Below are 18,005 nucleotides of genomic sequence, written 5' to 3' on the forward strand. Positions count from 1 at the left end.
ATCTTAGCGGGGACACGGTAGCAACTCATTAGGTTATGGGGTGTGAAACACGCAGGCCACATCAGAGTAAACACACATTGACAAAGACGTGTCTGCACATCAAAACAACGTACACCACACTTGCGAATCAAACAGTTTTTTTTATAATTTATCAAAAACTGCCTGTGCTGAGGCAACAGGTTACAGTGCGAATCAACTTAAAACAGCATCAATAAGATGGAAGGAGACATTTCTCATTCACATTTAGGAAGTAATATTTTCAGGTCTGGGCTTAACTCATGTTTAATCAATACTTGCATTCTGTCACAAATCCATTTTTACTAATTATTTGGGGGGGGGGGGGGGGGACGACATTCTTTCCCAGCTAAGGGATTTTTTTTGCAGACGAAAGATTAAACAATTTATATATGATAAATTAATAGAGTCGTCGCCATCATCGGCTCTTGTAGACGTGTGTACTCAATGTTTAGTCCGATAATACCTAATAGACATTCCAGTCATTTTAACACAAAACACAATTCTCAAATAACCTTTGCTGTGTCGGTTCAAAGTGTGAAGAACGGCTCCAGAGCAGAAGTAGAACATCGCTACATTACGTCGGATGTGAAAACGTCAAGTGGCCAAAGATGACTCAAGCGATGACTCTAATGTGCTTTAGATAGAATGTACAAACTGGAGTATATATGTGTTATAAAAAGAAATGCAGTTTTATAGAAATGACAAGATTGGCAACATTTTCCAAATAATACATTTTGGTTTGCTTTGTTGACCTACTTTTCCATTTCTCCTCTACATTTATTTTTTAAAGGCAACAGTTACAGATATGTGGTCACCATCGTCAGATAGTCTGGGTAGAACAGCACGACAATACAGTAAATGTTTAAAAGAAAAAAAAAAAAAAAGCTTTAGGATTGAAGCACATAGCCAGTTTTGGCATTACACAAAAGCAATGAACTAAAATTCAGCATAAGCAGAGTAATTAAAATGTAATTCGATAATTCAATTGTTATACCTGACCTCAAGATTGTCTGCCATGGTATTATGGCCACTACAGTACATTTCATGACGCATTCTGGGCTTCAATGCTCCTTTAGTGTGAACCTTAAACCCTATCTGCCGTCCATTCTGAGTTGGCATGTCAGCACTCAGTTTAGGCTCCATGAAAATAAGAACAGAAAATGTTTTGAAATTCTACGGGGGAGTTTGAATCCTCATCTGGTTTACCACTTTCTAGACATCCGTTTGGGTCGTTTCAGTTTCACTCTTTCAAAAAGACAACTTGGCTCGCATGTATCTTTCAATATTTAGTCGTAATGCTAAGATGGACTACGGGTTTATACAACCTGCCTCAAGATACCAGATAAGAACTCGGAAATATTTAAGACTCGATACATATAAACTCCTTGCAGTACAACCTGAAAAAGCGGCAGCAGCAACAAGACGATGTTTTTTTTGACTCGCTCAGTAAACCGTTTGGAAAACGTTTCCCTTCAATTCAGAAAAACTATACTGCGAAATAGAAACGTCACAAAGCAACATCGGTCGACTGCGCCCGTTCAAGTGTTTATATTGTTTTGGGTCAAATCCATATTCATAGTATGTGCGAATAAAGCGAGAACACAAGTATTATTATAATGAATAGATGCTTTAATGTGAACCCAAAGTTGGGATTTAAATTGTGTGTTGAATTCAAGTCATTTGATCCTCCCTGCCTGTTGCTCATCATTACACATGCTCACGGTGGGCATTTGGCCATTTTAAGCTGTAGAATCGGTAATAAATAAATACATAAACCCAGGAGGCTGGAAGCTGCTTCCACACATGCTCAGTCCACTTCTAGCAGCTAACACCTCGATATGATCAGGAGTCCAGGAGGGACACGGGGGAACTGTGTGTGTGTGTGTGTGTGGGGGGGCTACTACACTGGTGAGATTGAGGAGCCGTGAGGAAGCCGTGCGACCTTCACGTGGGGTTGGAGGAGCAGCGTTGGAGGAGCAGGGCGTGGCAGGTGTCGCACACCCTCACTGGCTTCGGGGAGGCGGGCAGCGGGAGCTCATTGTCCGAGCAGCTGTTGCAGAAAATCTCCCCGCAGTTTCTACAGTGATGCTGAGGAGAGGAGCGAGTGAGACGCTGTCCACGGTTCATACGCTAAATTTAAAACGCGTCTGACGTCTTGAAATATTCCAAATCGTGTTGGTTCCCGCTCGATTGACCACCTTCAGTACAAAGCAACAGCAGACACTAAAAACATTCCTTCACCGGAGGGAAGTGATCGGATGTCAACATGCAAATTAGGAAGGTGGACTTATGGCGCGCCTCAAGAAGCGATACTACTTTGATATAAAAAAAAAAAAAAAATTCTGCAATAAGAACAGCAATGAAAATGAAAATTTCATGCAGCAGTTACAGCCACTGTGAATGCCACTCCATCAAATCGCTCTCTGTGGATGAGCCGAAGGGCTGATGATCGGTGGGAGCGCGGGAAGAGGCGGAGTCACAATGGCTCGAATGCATAATGAATGGTTTCGTCAGCAAAAACCTCAAAACCATGTTTGGGAACTCGGAGACCTGTATTAACATGTGTAAAAAGGCGCATAATAGGTTCCCTTTAAGCTTTTTACTTTTTAATCTGGACTGAATGGCACCAAACCTCACCGGGAGAAATTCCATGTATACGCAAATGTACCTGGTGAAATAAAACCGATTCTGACCTTCCGTCTGGAGATGGAGAACTCCTTCTCGCACAGCTTACAGTGACTGGCTTCCTTGTCCTTCAGCCACACTTGCCCCCCCTAAAACAGCACAAATCTTTACATTACAACCCCACTTTGAAGAAAACAAACAGGTACGTATTTTGGCCGCTAACCGTCTGACAAGGGATGAAATATTAAAAATCTGAAACCCTTCAAATTATATTTTATTTACATTCAGTGACTCAATTTTTATGGTAACACGTTCTGTCTTGTTGATCTCTTGATTAAACAGCTTTATTTTATTTATTTTTGTCGTACCTGAAGAGCTTTGTTGGCTTCTTTGATATCTTCGATCTTCATTTTCGATCTGGTGGAAAAACAAACAAAAGCCACGACTGAGAACCTGCGTTCGCAATTCTCCTAATGCAACATCTGGCCTCGAACGGATGTTTTACGCCTTTTGTTGAGCGTTCCACCTGCTCTCAGAGATTACAGGTGGCTTAGTCTAGCTTCTCTATGGGAACGACACATACTCGCTCAGCTTGGAGCCCAGTTCCTCCAGAGCTTGTTCTTGGTCCTCGCAGATGCTTTTCAGCTGCAGGTTTTCGTCGTGGAGACGGTGGAACTCCTGCGCGACAGGAAAAACACACCTCCGGTTAAAGCCTGTCCATTTTCTTGAATGAACACCTTCCTGCCTCCTCCTCCACCCCTCCTCTTTACCTTCTTCAGTCCGTTGATCTGCAGAGCCTCGGCGCTGAGCTGTGACACCGTGTCACGCTCTCGCTCCAAATCGTTCTGTAACGTCTGGCGCCACTCCTTCTCGATCTTCAGATCCGTCTCCAGTTGGAGGCTAACGGACGAGAAAGCGACTCATCAGGAGAATTGAAGCAAGCAGCGCTGTTGCTGCTCTGCTGTTTTAAAAAGCCACCGAGGCCACCTCGATGCAGAGCGTGCAGAACTAGAAAGCCGGGGATTGCAACGAGTCATCGCCCGCCCGGTTTGTCACGTCTTTTAGGTGGATGTAGGAATATTGAACATGACTAGATGGATGTTGCAAGCGTTTTGTTTGTTTTAAATCAACATATAACTATTGATGTTGTTTCACAAAAGATACGTTTTGTTTTTGCTTACAGTTGTCTTTCTCTGTGTTCGATCTGCCGCTGCAGGCTGTCGGCCTTGTTGGCAAAGTCGGTTTTGAAGCGTCTGGCTCCCTCCTCCGCTGAGGTGCGGTGTCTCTCTGCTTCCTGTAATCTGCACCATTATAACCAGGGACAAACTCAGGACCATGGAGAGAAAAACTGGGGGGGGGGGGGGGGGTGATGAAGGGAGGTTAAAAGAAGAAAAGACGGGAGTCGGAAGGGATGGATGCTGGGTTACGCAGAAATGGGAGGAAGATGGACGGATGCGGGAGGCAATTTTGCACCGTTAACAGCCACACGGCACCAATGACACGGCGAACCAAGGGTAGAGGCCGTGAAATGAGGAGACACAGGGGAAAGGACGGAAAGGAGAAAACGAGGAGAGTGATACAGAACGGTAAAAGAAATCGAGGAGTTGTAGAGTAAGGGGGGGGGCAATGGCATCCTACAACGGGGATCAAACAACCAAAGTAGCAACTCAAGTGATGAAAACAATAAATAAATAAAGCGGCATCGAGGTTCACTCAACCATTAACAAGCTACACACTCTGCTGTCCATACACAACCCAATAAGGACTGAACAATGTTTGTATATCTTTGTGAATAAAATGTCTGTAATTCAGTACTGTCTGTCACATTTTGATTTATTAATCCTATATAGTAATACTTTTAAAGTAAAAGTGTATTAAATGTATTTTGGCAGGGCATTTAATATATTTTTTTGTAAACTATGGTCCTCAACGCTCCATGGCCAGATGGCTGACATACAGTATACCTCACAAAGCGCATTAGCTTTTCATCCATTTTCGATTAAATCTATAACAAACTGATAAAGAAAGCGAGTAGATCAAAACTGAAAACATAAAAATACAAAACATCTATTAAACAGCACTGTGATGAAATAACGAAACACAAAAAAAAAATTATAATAAATAAATCAGACAAGGCGAATTGCCTCACGCACTTTCAAAACATCTAACTTTATTAGTCGTGGTGTAAAACACAATATTGTATGTTGTGTATGTTCAAATGGACTTTTCATACTTCAGACAGGTGTAGAGATACTGTACAGTACAAGTAGAGTTAGAATAGGTATAAAAAAAAAACCCACTTCCTGATCTTATCAGTCTAAATATGTCAAGACGAAACAACAAAACAGGCTTCCTTGACCTGGATTCCTTAAGCTGGAATCACGGCTGCAACATTAAAGCAGGAGGGCAGAAACGAACCTGACTAACCCTTTGTCGTTCCAAATTTGATGTTATCACTGGAGAGACCAAGAATGTGAATTGCATTAGTATAGGGTGCAACTTGTGCCATTTACAACAAATTGTTCTGTAGGTGTAATAGAAGTGCACAGCAGTGGTGCAGCTGCACGGGGCTGTGGTCTGTACCTATGTCAGGAACTCAGACTCCACGGGCCCTTACACTAGAATCTATCAATAAGAATCGGGGGAACAGCATTGTTCTTCTTTGCCAAGTCTACCGATGCTACTTCCCGCATGTTTCCCAACACACGTACAATTTGATCGTACTATAGAAAAAAGAAATATGAAAAAAATAGTTGATGAATACCAATGTGTTGGTGGAAATGTTTGAAAATATCGGTTATGGTCACACACGTCTTGAATGAAGCCCATTGTCCATACAATGTCTAAGTCTGATGGTGCAGTGTGTGAAGTGCTGTACCTGACTGAATTTTGTCAGCCGAATCAAATTCGGCTGTTCAATGCAAATATTAGACCATTTGGGGAGGGGGTGGCATGGAGGAACGGATTGGGTATAGACACCCGCTATTCAACGGGCCTCCGGGCAAATTTATTAAAGACCATTGAATCATTACGCTCCGGCGTTACCGGCACTGTTAACAGTATTGGAGAAATTAAGAACATTTATTTTTTATTTATTTAGGCTATACGACCAGTTTCTAACTTGCAATGAGATATTCATCTAAGAAGCATTTCGTTATTATCAGAGGAGACATCTCTCCCGTCTCCGCTCCATCACCGTAATGGAGATATGGGCAAGGGGGGTAGGGCCGGCTCCCTCTGCCTGGAGACCTCTTAGTGCTCGTAGTGAGGGACAATGGCATGCCGAGCGCAGATTGCGCCCCCCTCTCCATGCGTAATGCGCAGAAAATAAATAAATATTAATTTAGCTCTTAATTTATTTGAATTTTTCTCTTAAAAAAATAAAATTAAAAAACGGACTGATATGAGGACCGTTAAAAGTACCGGATCGATAATCAATATCAGTAAGAGTCATGCCCTGTCCCCACAGTGTTCTAAGTTGTTTTATTTGGAGGAACCGAGCACGGCTCTCCCACCGGGGCGCTCGGAGAGCAGTGTTTGATTCACACATAAAAATATATTCATGATTCCCCTTATTTATAATTCCTCGTTAAAATGTTGTCCCTGTGCATTTTGTAAGTTTCTATCTGTTTTATCCTGTTATTGTTATGCACACTGACTAACAAAAAGAAAAACGACTGCTCAACTTGAAGAATGTCATTCAATTGATGGGCTTCCGACATGATTCGACGTTCAGGGGTCAGCCCCAAGTCTGTCTACCTCATTTGTTTGTTTGCATGCGTGCAGACGTCTGGGAGTGAGCCCATCATTATTGATTTTTTATTTTTTTAATGTTCCCCCAATCTTGCCCCCGGCCCCATCATAGCTAGCTCTCGCCGCTGCTGCACAGGTGGATTGTGTTGTACAGGATGTCTTCAGTAACTACACAAATAAAAGCTGAACTACAGTTGCATGAACATCCTCATCACCCTCTCTAAAACCTCTCTGGTGAGACGCTTGCATTGTAAAGGAACAGCTGGCATCGAATCACAAGGAAGCCACAACCATGCAAGAGCATGAATTCTTTGCCTAAATTGGACCTTAAAAACACAAAGGACAGACACTTTTAATTAAAGGCTTTGAATTGACCATGTACTGTATGCTTTATGTGGGGAAGCCCATTATACTCATTCTAACTCAACGTGACAATGCAAAAGAAGAGCAAAGCTACTCTGACAACTCTGAGGCAAAAACAGTCGTTAGTGGTACTGCATATAAACTGACTAGATAAAGATGTGTAGCATGTACATCTGAGCTTGCATTTGAGTGTGTGTGCGTGTGTGCGCGTGTGTGTGTGTGTGTGTGTGTGTGTGTGTGAGATCAATTAAGCATGTGAGTGAATTAAATAACCACTGAGGATTCAAATTGAAGACAACAGTCATAGGAGTGACAGTACCAGGCTCTGAAGTTGGAATAAAATCATATTCTTTCATAATCACACAAATTGTTAACCTTGGCGGGGAAGACACGACCTTGACACACGTTGAGGTTCACCCACTGATATTTCTGTCTCCATCACCAAAGAACAAACCGTGCCCTGGTTCTTATGACAACTCAAAAAGAAGCATCTGAATATTGAATAGAAAACAGGATCCTCCAGGTTATGTAGACATTTATGGTGTGTGTGTGTGTGTTCACTCTCAGAACGAGATGTCTTTGACCAGCTTGTATTGGTGCTCTGTGTCTACACTGGCACACTTCACAAAAGACATTGCTAATGTCCTTGTCTGACTCAATAGGTCCTTATCACTATGGACACACACACACACACACACACACACACACACACACACACACACACACACACACACACACACACACACACACACACACACACACACACACACACACACACACACACACACACACACACACACATAAGATATAAAATAAAGAATGAAAAAATAAATTATGGAGAAATGGAGGTTGACAAGTTGATAGACGAGTAGATGATAGAATGAAAGGAGAACAAAAGAAAGGAGGGAAGGAAGGAAGGAAGGAAGGAAGGAAGGAAGGAAGAAAGAAAGGATGTCAATATATCAGTCTGAGTTTATCCCGGTTACACTAAACACCTTATTAACACCCTCACCATCACAACAGGAAGCACTAATTCACAAAAATCTTTCGGTACATTGATGATGTGCACATTCAATACAAATAAGGAGCCGGTGGGCCAAGTGATAATTCTACAAGGACTAAATAATTCCAGTCGTTAATATGGATGGGAAATGTTCAGAGATGGGAGGGGGGGACAAGGAAGGAAATAAAAATGTCACAGATTTGAACAGTATGGGCACATGAAGATCTACACAGAGAAGGTTCAAGTCTGGCAAGATAAACCTTATCAATTACAACTGGAGGTAGAGGATAGAATTTAGATTTTACAGTTGTGACCATCATATAAATGCTCAACTTTTATATCTTTTTATTGGGTCTCAGAAAGACTTCTATTTATGGAACACTAATAAAGCCATCGATCTTAATCTGGACTGATTGATATGGAAAAGGTGTGCTCCAATAAAAACAATTATAAAATAAAAAACGTATTTCTACCATCATGGACTCTTGAATGCCCTGCTACCACAATAAGACTCTAGAACGATATCCTACACATTTAAGCAGCGAACCGCATTTGGAACTGGTCAGTAAATGAAAATATGTTAAATGTGAGAAAGGAGGGTGAGGGGTGTTGACCGGGATGTGACAAAGCTCAGGGTTCACAAGGCATCAAGCAAACAGCAGCTCAGAGGCACAGACACATGTCCAGCTCAAAGTATTACACATTGGATTTGTGATCATTGGGACATTTCTTTTTTACTAAAAATGTGCCATGGAAATGAAAGATGAATCCACAAGCAGAAGCTGTCACTCGGTCTTAAGACCTGCAGTAATGACGGTATAAAAAATGGTGTTGTAAAAAAACGGTTGTAACCGCCAGAGCAGTAATTGAAAGTATTTTTCATATTTCCTCATAGCATAGAGGAAACGCGGTTGCTTACTTTTCCTCTTTGGGCAAAAGTGAAACATCGAACTTGTGAATATTTCTACGGCTCAGACCTTTCTTTTTACATTTTGTTTGTCCGATCACAGTTGCCTTGGGTTATGGATCTAAGTTATGATAGCGGTAGTTCTAAAGACGGGAAGTCACTATTCCCAGGGAACTGAGAGAGAAAGTAAAGGCAGACGCGTTTCAGGTGAAATGGGAGGAGGGTCTTACCTTTGCTCCAGCTGCTTCATGGTGGCAGTGATCTGATGGGTCTTCTCCTCCAGACGACTGATCATGTCATTCTTCTGCTTCATGCCTTCGTCAGACGACTGGGAAACAATAGTTCCCGTAAGCACGTGAGTGTGTGTACGCGTATAAAATAGTCCGAAAACGTTTCATATGTAGACCTATTTTCTAAACGCCTGCGATGCTGCCGATCGACAGACGTGATATTCTACGTACAATAGAACCAAAGTCGATTTTCCGTTTATGGATTGACAACATCAAAGGTGAGTAGAAACAATAAATAAAGGGATTTTACTGAAATAGGCATCAAAAAGGTGAATTTGGGTACCTGCATCTTCTGGTACATCTCCACATTGATGGCCTTGACCTCGTCCAGCTGCTGCCTCAGTCCAATCAAAGTGTCCTGTTCACACCCAGGGAAGAATCCAACAAATGTTAAACACTCACAGGGACATCATAATAATTGCACTTTTCCAAAGTGTTTCACTTTTGATTTGGACTCTAGAGCCGTAGTGTGTTGTACGGTTGGGTTTTCTCTTGTTAATTCTGAAATCTACTGCGTTATATAAAGAGAGTATTTTAATTTTATTTTTCACTAAAGATGAACTAAGTGCCAAACAGTTTATCGCAAACGCATACCAGAGCTGAATTGAGCTGGTTGTTTACTGACCTTTCGTCATATTAAATCATGCTGGATTCAAAGTGGCAAATTTCGCCACAAGGAAACATGTTTGTATCCCCGAAGGATAGTACGGAGAGGGGAGGGAAGAAAAACATATAGAACAGTCGAAGGATGTATTGTGACCTGTTTTTCATGGATGTCTTTCTCTAGAAGCTTCATGGCCAGCTCCATTTCCTGTTTCATCGAAACCTGGACCACCAGCTCATTCTCCACATCCTAAAAGACGGAACACACACACACACACACACACACACACACACACACACACACACACACACACACACACACACACACACACACACACACACACACACACACACACACACACACACACACACACACACACACACACACACACGTTTACACAGACAGGAAGGCAAATTATTTATTAATTCTAGGCCCAACAGACACTTCCTGCCTCCTCACCTGTCTGAGCTGACATTCCTCCTTCAATTGTCTTTGGGCTTCGTTGTACATCTCATCCAGACCCTGGCGGGACTGCTTGTAGGTATCCCTCTCCACGGTTACGTCACCCTGTGTTACCTGCAACACAATCAGAAAAATAATCTCATTCCTGTGTTGACACACAGCAGTCAGTGGCAGAAGTGGAAACGCGGCTCGTTCTTACCTCAAAATGTTGTTTTGCCTTCAGCAGAATGAGGCCGTTTTCACTTCTCAGCTGCTGGTTTTCTTCTTGCAGTTTGATGATGTTGTTCTTGGCTATTGCCAACTTCAAATACACAGACACACATACAGTATTACATCCATGTGGGATTTGAGGAGAGTAAATGAGATAAATAAGAGCCGACATGTTAAGGGGGGAGTGTTTGAGAATAAAATGGAGACACCTTGAAAAAGGGACACAAGTCAGTCCTACTAAGGAGTGCACTCTGAACACTCCGCACACTGTTAGACATTGTGTTATCTGAGTGATCAGTGTTCGCCTTACCTCCTCTATGAGTTTTGAGTTTGATTTCTCTAGATTGTCCACTCTGCCCTGAAGACCGTGGACTGTGGAGCTGGACAAAAAGACACCAAAAAAAAAATTAAAAATGTAAAAGGAACCATCAGCTGAGCTTTCCTCCAACATGACGCCTTCAGTACTTTACGATATTTAACCTCCCTGGACAAATGACTACATCTCTCATTTCGGTGCTGGATGCTTGTTTTATCCCCACATATCCCAAAGACAATGAGTTTCTAACCAGATGCTGTTTGATCATATGCTGGTTCTATAGTCAAGCCGAAAAGTCTCCGAAATCTCAATATGGCCACAACTATCAAGTATAGTGAATAGAGTCCATTCAAAGTGAAAAAGATTCTACACTAGTTAAAAAAAAAAACCAAACATACTTGAGCTGTCGGTTCAACTCCTCCACATAGTTTTTCTGATCCAAGATGGACGCTATCTGGCTGTTCCTGTTGACATAGACACAGAGATCAAACAGAAATCTGCAAATGAAAAAATAACTCATTCAGATTCAGAAAAAGAGCGACTACGAAAGGGGACAGATAACTGAAGGGAAGGAAAAAATGGAAGTGGCTGAAGAGGTGAGAAACCTGGACAGAGTAGGACAAGCGGAAATAAATAAATTTACCTCTCTTCACTTCGATAGTCGTCGATATCGTTCTTTAGGTACATGGAGAAGTCGATCACCCCGACCTAAAAAAAATAAAAAAATAAAAATAAAAAATAAAAATCACAGACACAGGACTAAAAAAGTGGGACTAAAAAAACGAATATTGAAATCCACCACTGAGGAGGCGAGAGAAGGCGAGAGAAGCTGCCCATCAGACTAAAAGAACTGTCAGTGCCAGCATTGAAATGAGAGTCTGATGCCACTTGGACCAAATCTACAATTTCACAGAATTCTCCTCAGAATTAACAACTGAGTGTGAAAATAACATCATCTAAACACTTTCTTAACTTATATGTGTAGTATTAAATAAGTAGTATTAAGCACAGTAGTCGTACATAGGTATTCAGGACGAGAGCCCTGGTATGTAACATATGGTACTATGTTTATTTCCTATTTATCAGAGCGGATCTGAACACTGCTGGCTTGGTAGTTACCTGCGTATCCAGATCTTCTCCCTTCACACAGAGGTTGGCGTCGATGACGTTGAGCCCGACCAGCAGCCCTACGATCACGGCTCCCTCCTCCTCCAACATCACTGCAGAGCTCTCATAGAAGTCGCTGTTGCAAGACGATACAATCAAACAAATACCTCGGTACTGATCGTTTGATGATATTTTGACTGTTGGCGCTTTCATGAGATTTACAAACAAGCACAATAATTGACAAAACAATCCTTAGTAATGTGGCTATTATGACCAAGCAGGTAGAGGTGATGATTAGCAGCTAGAACAGTCTATGAGGTTCAGAAAATGTTATTGTTTTACCGCTCCTTAAAGAAAAGTTAACTATATCATGATAACCAACAGCCCTGATGATAGTTAGTCTCATATTCGGATCTCGGTGTTATAATGACTGCTGATTTTCCACTTTAATTGCTGAAAGAAAAAAATCCCCAACGACCAGCGCTGCTTGTTAATATAGGAGGTTTATCTGGCTGTGACTGATCTTATAATGAGAACATTTTGCCATAATATCAAAAACAATATATACTGTATCAGACATTTTGTACAAAAGCGTCTGATCAATGAAATGATACAACGCTGAATTTTGAGCTTTGGAAGAATGGATGTACATCTGGACGCAGCAGAAACGCCCAATCAGCATGTGTGCCAGTGCGTACCTGAGCAGGTCTTTCCTGGTGATGAGCAGTCTCAGGTAGTCCGCCAGGCGCTTCTGCATCAGTGCCAGACGCAGCCAGGCTCGAGCCCGGCCCAACGGGGTCCTGAGACACAAACACAAGGTTATTCCCGTCACTTACGCATGCATTCCGCTCCAGACGTCAGACTGCACCCTGGATTTCCCCCCCAAAAAAATTTGTACTTCTTGGGAGTGCACACGATGAGCTTGTATTTCACCTATTTACCGTTGTGGTGTCGGGTTGACGTTGATGTTCTCTGCTTTTTGTCCGAACTGATAAAATGTAAATCTTGTAACCCAAGGAGACCCCTTACAACATTATCACCCATAGATCTCTGATTAATCAGTGTAGCTGAAAAACCAACCAGCTTTTTCAGGAGAACTCTACTGGTGACTGAATTTACTTTGTAGAACAGCTAAGTCTTCTGTTTAGAAGGCTACCTTACTAGGAACAGTCTTTCGATCAGCATATATATAATTCAGAGGACATCTATAACATATTATCTGTTAAACATATCAAGATTTACAATCTTTACATCCCTGGTAAACCACTACAGAATTTACATTTATTCTTGCCAGTGCCTCCATGCAGCCACATTTCTGACAGTTTGGAATGAGTCAGCATGAGCAGAGGAAAAAAGGGGTCTTCCTCCCGTCCTCCAGACGTTCCTCTTTTTTCTGCTGTACAACGTCCAATGCTCAATACAATAGAGTGAATGTCAGTCAGTGGAAAACTCCAAAAACCTGCTCATGCAATGAAATAAAAGAGACGTTGAGGGTCCTCGCCAGGGTTAACACGGAGCAGCTGGAAAAGGACGAGTATTTGAAGTGTCTTTGTGTTTTTTTTTTTTTTTTTTCCACCCAGCTGTCACTGTGGTCACCGTCTTGGGAAATGTCATGCTTTATACAATAATGAAAGCACTTAATCTGGGTCAAAGAACTAGTTTCCAAATTTCCCAGACACGGTAATAAAGTAGAAGGGAGAAATGTGAAGTGAAAGTTTATCACACGTACACAGGTGCTTCCCTCTGCTCTACAGTGCATGCGCACGTGTTTGTGCATGTGCGTGCTGATTCATGACACATGTTACCTTGTATTTCCCAACTTTCCTGGCTATATGTATGCCAGGTGCCTGCCTCTGTGTGTATGTGTGTGTGTGTGTGTATGTGTGTGTGTGTGTGTGTGTGTGTGTGTGTGTGTGTGCACGCGCCCCCTCACTTGAGCCCGGGCAGGTCTCGTACTGAGGCCGAGATCTCTGCAGCTTCAGGACAGAGTTTCTCCACCAGCTCGAGGGGACCCCACAGAGACTTACTGAACCCCAAGAAGGACTTCTTCACTACGGGGAGAAGAATCAAGAGATTTGGAAAGAGAGAGAGAAAGAGAGATGGAAGGAACAGGGTCAGAGAGTGAAAGAGGGAACAAGAATGAGACTATTTCCAAATCTGGAGAGGCATTTTTAGCAGTGAGGGAAATATAGGGCAAAAAAGGGAGAAAGAGGGGATCAAAACTTTTTGAGTGTTTTCCTTATGTGACAAAAACTTGCAGAAGCCTCCAAAATGCTTTATCACATCGGGAAAAAGAGAGGCCAACGCAAACTTGTACGTAATATGAGCTTCAAATTGCAATGACCCTTATTAACTAACGTGCAAATGCACACCTTTACTTGATATCGCCTAGACTAAAAAAGTAAACACAGAACACCCTGCCCTACCTCTGAGGCCATGTTTGAGGCAGTGTTCCATGACGACAAAAAACTGTTGAAGAGGAGGGTAATCCGAGTCCAGTATTCTTCCAAAGCTCAGAGCAGATTCAATCAGTCCTTTAATACTGAGTTTGGCCATGTTCAGCAAGTTGGCTCGTTCCATGGCCATGGGGTCTCGAAGGCCTGTGGGGAGAAAGACGCCCAAGCGTGTATTAAAGACAAGGGCTGCGTCAACACGGGGTAATGCCTTCAGTTTATCTCTCATTAACTTGCACACCAACGTTACGCGGCAACGGGTTACAACAGAAGTCAGGAAAAGCCAAAGCCATCAAAAAGGGCTTTTCTGACTACATTTAAGTTCCATTGCTTATTTCTTCAACATGCCTTGTAAGGATTTGAGAGGTTAAGAATTATTTCAAGCATTTTAAAAGGAAAGACAAAGAACAGACAGCACATTAACACTACTTCTCCCCATTCAATCGTTTTTTTTAGGGAAGAAAAGTGACACGCAAACTCGCTCCTGTCGAAAAGGTCACATGAGTTGCAGCCGGGAAACGCTGTCACATGTACACACCGCTAAGGTTCTACGGTGCTTTAAAGATTTTCACTGTCTTCCAGAACCAGCCTTCGGACCGGTTTGAGATTGATCCTTGGACGGCCGTGTTAACCTGATTAACGTGGAACAACAGAGTGAACTTATCAGCAGCAGGAGCTCCGTCATCAATTTGTTGGCTGGTTTCGTGTTCCTCAAGCATTCCTCAATTAAATTGACCACAACAATGAGAATCCAGTTGTGGTCAATGAGCTAGTTTGAGCACCGGTAATGGACAAGTTCAATATGACTTTCTGGCGCCCAAACATTTCAAATACACTTCAGAAGAAAACATTGTTTCCCCCCTACCCACCATCACTACAGTCCATGCATCTGACATGAATCTGATATTGAAGGAAAACTTATTGATTCAGGATGATGCCATCACCAACACGTGTCTCCGTAATTTTGCAGTAAACCCCACCCCAGCAGGGTGTGGTGCCTTCAAACACATGAACCACAACGAATAGAATTTCAGCACAAAAAATGCATTTCTGCACTTAACATGCAGTTTGGTAAATGGTTTCCCAAGGGACCCAGAAAATAAGTTAAACAAAACGATAAAGCAGACATGTGAAAAAATGTAATTAGAAAAACTAGGTGATGAACCTTAGGTGACGTACACCTACCATTGAAAATATCACTTTTTTAAAATTCACATTTCGTATCAGAATTATTCAACCAGTAGCAAGTACAATATCATAAATCCTGTATTTGGAAATTTAGATTTTTATTAAATGCGTTTCATGCAAGTGTGATGCTTTATTGCCAAGCCGTTGATTTTAACCACAAAAAAAAGAGGACCAGATCAAATATTCTGTCTGGCACTACACTAATAATCATCAGCATCTGCGCAAGATGGGATGTGAGTCATTTTAGGGCGATTGTCACTTCCCAAAGAACAAAGCAATATAGCACAGCAACAAGGGGGTGCAGATGTGAGAGACATACAGGCATACAGTGGTTGCCTAGCAATAACCAACAACACAATTTAACTGGAAGTTGCCTAAGGATGAAGTAGCTTTGTTTATTTAGGATGACGGAAATCTTGGGGGTTTAACCATCCCAAACAGTCCAACTCTGAGGAACCTTTTGCTAAACTAACGGCACTGTATTTCAATCCAGGTAGCTACATCTAAAATATAAAGATGCTACAAATGGCGCCATTATTTGACAAACAGATGGTTCTGGTTTCATAGGAAATAATTACTTTTCGGAAAGAGATTTAAAAAATTTAACTGGTGCAACATTAAATCGTATTAATTGTATTACAAAATATTGTATGTTATTTAAAAAAACATCAAGATATGTCCTAAATCTTTTGAATTGTTAAAAAATAAAATAAAATAAAAATGATAAAAAACAGCATAATGTTAATTAAACCTCTATGCTGGTTATATAATATGCCTCCATCAGAAAAAGCTGCTTCAAACACTTCCCACACATTATTCTACTGGTTAGATCAATAGATGTGTGTATCACACTCTTGTACTTTAACCACTGCCTTTTGAATTGTGACACATTTTCAAGTATAGTGACTTAAGCATATTCAGCTTTGGAGACTTTCCAATTTTGCTTGACATTTCAAAGCAAATATCTATGCTTAAAACTTTATTCTACATTTCTGACTCAAGTTCTGACTCAGGTTACTCAAGTTAAATTAAAATAAAATATATACTGCTATTGTTGTTTTTATAGTCACCAGGTTCTGCATGAGCAGTGAATAAGACACATTAGGCACTTCATCACTATATTGTATTATTGTCATGTTATTATACCAGGAGACTGGATATGACTGGATAGGTACTTTGCCTTTTAATATTTAATCTGACTTAAATAGAAATGTCATTTAGTGTGAGGGTTTGGTTCGTGTACTTTGGCCTGAGTACTTCTTCGGCAATTGCCAAAGGAACCATTTTAACTTTTCATTCGTGTTAAGGGCTGGTGACAGACGGCCTAAGGATGCGACTTTGGGTATGCGAGCATCACTTTTAAACAACCTTCCAGGCACTTTTCTTGGTTGAACCACGGTTAAGAAAAAAAGAATGTGAAATTATAAATGTGAGGGTGTTTAAATGGAAATTGTCATGCATTGTGACTCCTTATCTCCGCTGGTGGATATTTAACCAGACACCCACTTCCATCCATCCGACCTCCAGCGACCCCTCACCTCGGCCGGGCCACTCCTCGCCCAGCGCCCGGTCCTCGGGTACCTTCTGCAGGTGAATGCTCCCGGAAAACGTCTCCGACGCCTTCCTGGCCAGAGCGAAGATGGGAGCCTGCCAGCGGCCATCCGCCGCGCCTCCTCCCGCTGCTACTGCTGCTGCCCTCACGGAGCCCGCACCGCTGGCTCGATCCACGGGGTGGGACTTCTCCTCCTGCAGCCTCAGAACCCCGAACACCTGAGACCTGTCCCGGCTGCCCTCCGCCTCGTTCAGAGCCAGGTCGTGTTCCGACATGATCTCGGGGGAAAAAAAACAACCACCCCCACCACCCAAAAAAAAAAAATCCTCCACCAAATCCGTGCACGGAGCTCTGGATCATTCACCGACCGTCAGAAAAATAACAATGGAGGCTCCGCTCCCACGGTCCTCGGTTCCCGCAGGATTCAAACCGCTCCTCGCCGCATCGCCGCACTTAGCGGCGCGTCCGTGAAAGGTTGTTGTTGGAATGACGTCCGCCATTCATTTCGGGGTTGTTTATATGTATTTTGGCGGAGTAATGGTGGTTGTAGCCTCCCGGCCGGTTTGGCTGGAGGAGGGCGGTGTCAAAAGCTCACGAGACATCCACGCACAAAACACTACGTAATGGTTTAGCGGCGGCGGAGCGCGGCGGCGCCCCCTGTCGGTCGACAGCAGAACCGACAGCCTTTGCATGGTCGCCGTGCTGCACTGGGACCAGTTCATACAGCCCCGTTCGGTCGACACGAGACGAGACTGGCTGCAAACCTTTAAATCTACTCGCTGCGTGGTGTTTGCGTTAAGATTATTCTTTTAAAACTGTTCTTTTAAACTGCGATCAAGGGTAAATACGTGCTGCCGGTGCTTCATGCACGGCCCCCTCTGGTTCTACTGAAAATATACAACAGATGGTGTAATACCGGCAGTTTGACACAGCTTGAAGTCAAGCCCCCTGTCTTCACTTCCATTTGTTTGAAAGTTGCATAAATGAATGGTGCATGAAGTACTCCTTCCTTTTACCTGAGTAAAAGTACAAATACCCTTATGCAAAATGACTGTAGTAAAAGTACCACATTGACATTTCTACTTAATAGTATAAGTACTTGCTCTTACAGTAAATGCACTCATGCTGTATCGTTATTACATTTAATGCATGAA

General features: G+C 42.4%; 1 protein-coding gene across 2 annotated transcripts; it reads right to left on the reverse strand.

Moving 5' to 3' along the window:
* Positions 1–191: 191 nt before the first annotated feature.
* rufy2 (RUN and FYVE domain containing 2) lies at positions 192–17,400 on the reverse strand (the record flags this gene model as incomplete). 2 transcript variants are annotated; one of them, XM_079997424.1, is made up of 19 exons in its annotated part: positions 16,838–17,400; positions 14,085–14,258; positions 13,592–13,709; positions 12,357–12,458; positions 11,671–11,794; positions 11,195–11,259; positions 10,950–11,015; positions 10,546–10,615; positions 10,225–10,326; positions 10,023–10,139; positions 9,720–9,812; positions 9,243–9,317; positions 8,900–8,997; positions 3,825–3,944; positions 3,414–3,543; positions 3,227–3,321; positions 3,012–3,060; positions 2,712–2,792; positions 192–2,106 (listed from the first exon to the last, which is right to left on the reverse strand). In XM_079997424.1, exons 1-19 carry the CDS (start codon positions 17,124–17,126, stop codon positions 1,963–1,965), a joined length of 2,112 nt encoding a protein of 703 aa, XP_079853550.1. In that variant the 5' UTR covers positions 17,127–17,400. The 2 variants fall into 2 exon arrangements, with proteins under 2 accessions (XP_079853550.1, XP_079853551.1); XM_079997425.1 differs by lacking the exons at positions 192–2,106; positions 2,712–2,792; positions 3,012–3,060; ... (1 more) ...; positions 3,414–3,543; positions 3,825–3,944 and adding an exon at positions 7,323–7,431.
* Positions 17,401–18,005: the final 605 nt, after the last annotated feature.

The sequence above is a fragment of the Zeus faber genome, assembly GCF_960531495.2.
Source record: "Zeus faber genome assembly, chromosome: 3".
Taxonomy (NCBI): Eukaryota; Metazoa; Chordata; class Actinopteri; order Zeiformes; family Zeidae; genus Zeus; species Zeus faber.